Here is a 6,605-nt window from a genome sequence, read left to right as displayed (position 1 = left end):
AATCGACCTGCAGAGCAAACACACTGTAACTATGTAAGCAAGATTGTAAAAGCACTGAGGTGAGTCACCGTGTGTGAACTCCTTCCTCACCTCTCCCTCTTAATTACACACACACACACACCCCCCATTATAATACTGTGACAGCTGAGAGGCAGGGCAAAAGACAGATGGTCAAAGGTGGCCAAATAACACACTAACGATCTGTTCTATCTCATGAAGAGTTTCACTTTCCTCCTCTCTGTTTCAGCTCCAGCAAGAGTTGTCTGACAAGCGCATCAGCACATCAATCCAGCAATTTTAAAGCAAATACAAGCAACCCCATAACTACTGCGGTTACGTAAATACAATAAAGGATCTGAATGCTCAAGATTTAGGTATGTAATTGCCATATGTGGAAGTGAAAAATCAGTTTGGATGCGAGTTGTCTTTCTGTCCATGATAATACAGGTACAATACACGGTGAGTTATAACTTTAAGGTCACAAGAGCTAGTTTTGACGCCTTGTGTGGATGGTGCACATTTGCCTGTGTCTGTGCTAAAGTTTTTCCTCTCCTCATCCTTCTGTGTCTGCCAGTTTTAGACGTCGGGTACTTTAAAGTTTGCGGGTCCTCTCCCCCTGAACGGCGGCCAAATAATGAGTGGAGTTCCCTCCTAATCAGTGAACAGAATATGAAACTTGAGACATTTCTGGGGCTGAAACGAATCGCTGGACGCTTCAAAGCTTCATATATATAACATTGACATTCAAATTCTAAATCAACATTGAAATGCTGGGCAGCTTCCACTTGAACTTAAGCAGGGATTTGCCTAAAATGTGTGAAACACATGAAACGGTTGAATTGATATGAGAAGGTTCCAAACGTCCCGGGTGGTTCATAGTTAGAATGAAGCTTCTTACTCATTTCCATCATAACTAAACTAAAGGGAAATGTAAATGTCTTGGTTCTACCATATTTAAAAACATCAGTTAATATAGAACTTGTACATTTTGAAGCTTTTATGTGTCTTAAAAAAGGCGGTTGTAAACAAGTGGCTGAATGAGACTACAACACGTTATCAAGCAGAACACCGGTCTGCTTGTAGCTTCACGGTGGTGACGTGAATGAAAGCCACCGTGGATTAGTGTGCTTATAGCGAGACTATTCTGCTGAATGAAACATGTACAGTAAGTCTCATGAAGGTTTTTTTTTTTTTTTTACCACACAGAGTTTATTTTCTGCAATAACCCAAAATCCAATGGAAAAATCCTGTTGGGAACCGGAGTGATGCTAACTTCCTGGTTGGCCTACAAAAAAAACTTTATACAGTTATGATTGTGTTATGCAAGCCTGATACACACCCATTCAGGTGAGTGTTATTCAAGAAAGTAACACAAGCTGTAACAAACATGGTATCTTGCTTTTAGACACATTTCTAAGCTACATCTTTGACCTAACTCGTGGTTGTGTAACATGAGCAGTCACGCTTCAGAGAGGCAGGTGATGTTAAGGTGAGACGAGGCTTCAAGAAGTTACATCCAAGTTTGTTTTACGGGCTGGCTCGTTGTAAAGTAGGTCATCAACTTTACACTCTCAGCACACATTTACACACCTTGAAGCCTGTGTGAGCTGGTTGTATTTGTGTTACCTGAGCATTATATTTGTGTGATTTAGAGCGGACGCTGTAGTTTCATATTCTACTGTAAGGACCTTTTCCTGATTATATACTTAGATACAAATTCAAGTTCTGTCCATTGAAATGAATCCTGAAATAGACCGATGAGAAGAGGGCAGCATGAACTGCGTTTTACAACAGCTGAAGCTCCTTTTTTCAGAATGTCAAAAAGGGCTAGTTGGTCAACAAGATTAAAAGCCTTTTTTGTTGTCGACTTACAACAGACGAAGAAAAACAAGAAAGAAAAGAAACCTCACTCCCTCCGTCCATTCACTCCCATTGGGATCAAATGGAAAAGATAGTTTTGGAGCAGAAGCTGAGGCGTGGGTTGGAGGAGCAGAGCGCCAAACCTCAGCCACTGCCGACAAGCACGGCTTAGTCTCAGAGGGTGAAGGAGTGGGAGGCGATGAGGGGGGAGAGAGGGGTGACAAGGTGGGGGAGGAGGGCTGAAGCAGGAAATGAGGCACTGGGGAGTATTGCCAAATCCAGCAGCGGTCAGAGAAGACATGGCGGGACTGAGGCTCAAACAAGTTTCCCCTCTTTAGAGAAAGGATCTGTAAAGAGCGTAAAGACTTTCCACACCTTTACATACTTCTGTTTGCTATTGTTAATGTGACTTTGTTGCTAAGAGCTCTATCTACAATTTTTTATTCTAAAATAATCACAATAAACCACAGAGCAAATTAGACAAAGGTTGGGTGTCCTTTGTCCAAACAACAGCCACTCTCATTAAACTTGGTCTGTGATATTGCACCTCTGCTCTTTTCGCCTTAAAAAAATAAATAAAATAAAATCACGTTTTATTTTTAAAAAGTGCGTTGATTGTTTCTGATGTTAGTAGAGGCAGTCTGTATTTCAGGGTAGGTGTCCCACCTCCACAAATTAACACAGTATAAAATTCAGACTTTATGAAAAAAGACTTTGATTATCATTGCAAACAGCTGCTTCAGAAAGTGGGCCATAATAAGGTTGTATGCAGATTACCAGTATTTGTCACCTACGCATGTTGTCATGGTTTGATTCACACGGATCCCTTAACATATGAAAGCAACTATGCAGCTGAAGTTTGGACACGCGAGGCTTCTTTGAGGCTTTACTTGCTCGCTCATGTTGCTTTGAAAACTCACAACCTGACATTCAGTGTAATATACTTAAGCCACTTTTGTAGCTATTGGGTGTTTACATTATTTTGTCTACCTTGAGCATATGGATCCGTCTGTATTGATGAACTTCTCTTTGGGCTTGTAAAAACTTATAGAGCACCTGCTTTGCTTGTCACTCACTGGAAACAAGCAGAACGCAGACTTATTCTGTGTTTTTCTGCGGTGGTTCCTCTTCACTGATCAGTGTATTTGGTCTCCGCAGACCGCCTCTCATTTCTTTCCTAGAACTACAAAAATGTCAGTTCCCCCTCAGCTCATTGTGCAGAGACCACCACATTGTAACAATGATCATTTCAGTGAGCAAAGACTAGATCATATCACAGGCTAGTACAACTTGTAACTCTAAGAATACACACTGGCAATAGATGTTTCGTTTTTTTTTCGCCCGGCAGCCACAGTGAAGCTATCTATGGCAGCGCAGCCTCCACCTGCTGCAACAGGACACAGCAGCAGTGAGAGTGGCCTGGTATCATCTCAATCTCATAAATCTCATAAAGTCAGAATATGACACAATGTTTGAGGACACGAAAAAAGCCAAGAGGAGCTGACACACTGAAATAGTAAAACGCACACTGACACACACTCAGGCAAGCAGTAGCAGACAACCACAGCGCACCAGGAAAAACATATCCAGATGTTCTGCGCATAAGATCACCAACCCCCTCCTACACACATACACACACAGACTTGTGGGCCACACATGGGCTACATATTACAGAGGCTTGCTCTCCAACTTCTCTTTCCTCCCCTTTCTTTTTCATGCATGCACACGCTCACGCATTTGTACAGCTATATTTGTGAGGACTTTCTTTGACATAAAGCATTCATATCCTTAACTTTAACCATCACAACTAAACCCCAAAACACACCAGAGCGGTCGTGAAGTGCGGCGAGTTATGACCGTTTTCACTCCTGTGACATGTTGACCTATGTTACAAAGAATTTCTTCCAGGAAGTCCAGTTTGAGTAACAGATCCATTAGTTTGAAAGCTTATCAGACACCAAAACACTGCACAGAGGCCTCATCCTTAACTGAACTGCAACTATAAAATATGTTCATGTACGGTTGATATTCCAGTTATTCCCTTGATGAATAGTTTGGTTTGTAAAATGCCAGAAAATAGTGAAAAATGACCATCACGTCCTCTCAGAGTTCAATGTGACGTCTTCTAACGTCTCGTTTTGTCAGAACAAAAGTCCAAAACTCAAAGACATTCAGTTCACAATGATATAAAAGAGAAAAGCAGTAAATCCTCACGGTGGAAAAGTTGGAACCAAGGAACAGTTGGTGTTTCTACTTGAAAAGTTACTATAGATTATAGTTGCAGATTAATTTTCTGTCAATTGACTAACGTATTAATCGTGTCAGCTCTAACCTAAAACCAATTCTAACTTTTATCCCTTTAACAATTAAACAATTGTGTCAAACAATTTCTGGCCTGAAGGTCCTCCCAAGGTTTAAAACTGGAGTTGGTCCACACACACACACACACACACACACACACACACACACACACACACACTCAAGACTTGCAGTTATTGAACCTACTCTTTTAGCCCCTCCTCTCCTCCACTAGAGCTCCTGGCAGGCCGTCTGGTTGAGGCCCATAGTAAAGGGAGCCGTTTTCTCTGGCAAGAGTGTGTGTGTGTGTGTGCGTGTCCTCGGGCCCCAGACAGGAAGGAAGAGAGTGGGCCCGGCAGCACAGCTTCAGAATTCCGGTTTTGTTTTTCTTCTTTTTCCATCAGTGCAGAGCCTGAGTCGGGTCTTAAAGAAACAGTCATTAATATTTTCCCCTCTTAATGACGCCACACTGTTCTCGGAGACCTCCACAATTAGACCCAGTATGATTCATTACAGTACTACGTAAACGTGGTACCAGTTTCTTCAATAAAGAAGTCCAATGAATGAATAGGTCTTTTATGGCTCAGATGAATCTGTTCCTGGAGAAAGCACAGCGTGCGTCTGAGTGTGGCCTCAGGCTCATTTTCATTGAGCGTCTAAAAATAAAATAACTGGTCCAGCATCAGCGATCAGGTTACGTGAATTACTCAGGGGGTGAAATATAAGGATTTTGGACACAAGCAGGGCAGGTGTATTTAGCTGCCACCCCCGTGTTTTTGTAATAAATCATCACTCACAATCTGGCAAAAAAAGGGTTGAAAATGAGCACTGGATGACAGCTCACGGCTCATGAACTTAATGTCTCTGCTGAGGACAATAAAGACAGAAAAGTCATGCATTTCTTGGGTAACCTCTCGAGCTCTGTGGACCAATCAGAGCAGGAATAAAGTAACCTTAGTGACATCATCGATTTGGCAACGATTATGAAAACAAACGCTCTTTCCCTCGTTACACAAAAAGAGCCCCGTGTTGTGAAAGAGCACCCAGATTGATTTTATCAACTGATTTCAGAGAGATACACGTGAAAAACATGTATTAAGAAGGTACACAATAAGTTACTTCCAATGTATAAAAGGATACAAAGACAAGAACAAGACGCTTATCTTTCAAACTGCAGTAATTACAATCAGCCATTCAGCCGTCCAAATAGCACCATCATTTCAACTTGAAGTATATCAACTGCCTTTATTTTACATTTTGTTTCATTGTCAACAATCCAGTCAGGAGAGCAAAACCAACAATGTGTTAGTTCATCTCTCAATGCTTTCTGTGTGTGGCTCTCAGCCGTCAGCCAATTAGTTCTCGGGACACAAATATACATATATAATATATGTATAATTTCACTTGAAAAAAGGCAACATAAGTTACTTAAACAGTGAGGTAATGTAGATTTTAACAAACAACACTCAAGAAGAAAAAGATAATGCATTGGTCAAAGAATATTTTGCGGCCCAGGTTCACACTAGTGAGTATTTACTTACTAAGGAGGCAATTCAACTTCTCTCATTGCTTCTTCTAATGATGGCCGTAAACAAACACGAAGTATCTGTGGACGGCTAACTCAGCGAATAAGGTCAAACTCAGGTTCCTGTTTCTCCTCTTTCTGCAACTTAAAAATGCTGCTGAGTGCATCTAAAATAATAACTGTGTGTAACTCACGGACATGTTGGTTGTGATTACCGTTTGCAGTCGATGTGCTTTTTGATGAAGAAGAACATTTCATTCTGATGCCTTTCTGCGGGAGCCTGCACGTGCACAAATAGATTTAAATACGCCCACACGGTTAGTGCAAAGGCAAGTATGAAAGTCTCTTGCATGTTTCTACACTTTTGTACACGCACACACACACACGCACACGCACACAAACGCACAGTGACTTGTAGCAGCAGGTCCTTCCGTCAGCAGAAAAGGGACTGCGCTCTCAGCACTCTTGTAGAAGAACAACTTCTCTAATATTCAACTCCTTCACTTCTGATAGCTCTTTGTCAAACAACCAGGCGCCGTACATCAGCAGTTAAGGCTCGGTGTGCATTTAAAGTCCAGTCGGGAAAATGTTCCCAGACCGTGTGCAAGTTTGCACATTTTAAGTGTGATCAACAACAGTGAGAGAACACTGCATACGTGTTTCTGTTCACGGTGTTGGTGCGACCCCATTTCCTTTACACCACAGCTCGACCTCTCTCTGGGGCCGCCATCTTTAGGCCTCCTCTCGTCTCTGGAGATGCAGACCGATCTCCATCTGGTTCTCCAAACAGTCCTTGAGTTTGTCCTCTGTCAGCGTCAGACGCTGCTCCAGGATCGAAACCGTCTGGGTGGAGGCAACAAGAGGAGACGGACAAGACGAAGAAAGAAAGGGGAAGGGGGGGGGGGGGGGGGGGGGGGGGGGG

The 6,605-nt window shown here is 42.4% G+C and overlaps 1 protein-coding gene across 1 annotated transcript in view; it reads right to left on the bottom strand.

Annotated features, from left to right (window-relative positions):
• Nucleotides 1-5,497: 5,497 nt before the first annotated feature.
• The window catches only part of poc1a (POC1 centriolar protein A), a 33,390-nt gene continuing 32,282 nt past the window's right edge, over nt 5,498-6,605 (bottom strand). Inside the window, exon 11 of the mRNA XM_031843944.1 lies at nt 5,498-6,526. Within this exon, the coding sequence (XP_031699804.1) occupies nt 6,416-6,526 (111 nt within the window). The 3' untranslated portion in view covers nt 5,498-6,415. The remainder of the gene's footprint in view (nt 6,527-6,605) is intronic.

This window comes from Anarrhichthys ocellatus, unplaced genomic scaffold (assembly GCF_004355925.1).
Source record: "Anarrhichthys ocellatus isolate YVR2014 unplaced genomic scaffold, GSC_Weel_1.0 scaffold1, whole genome shotgun sequence".
NCBI lineage: Eukaryota > Metazoa > Chordata > Actinopteri > Perciformes > Anarhichadidae > Anarrhichthys > Anarrhichthys ocellatus.
This window is presented reverse-complemented; position numbering and strand designations above follow the sequence as displayed.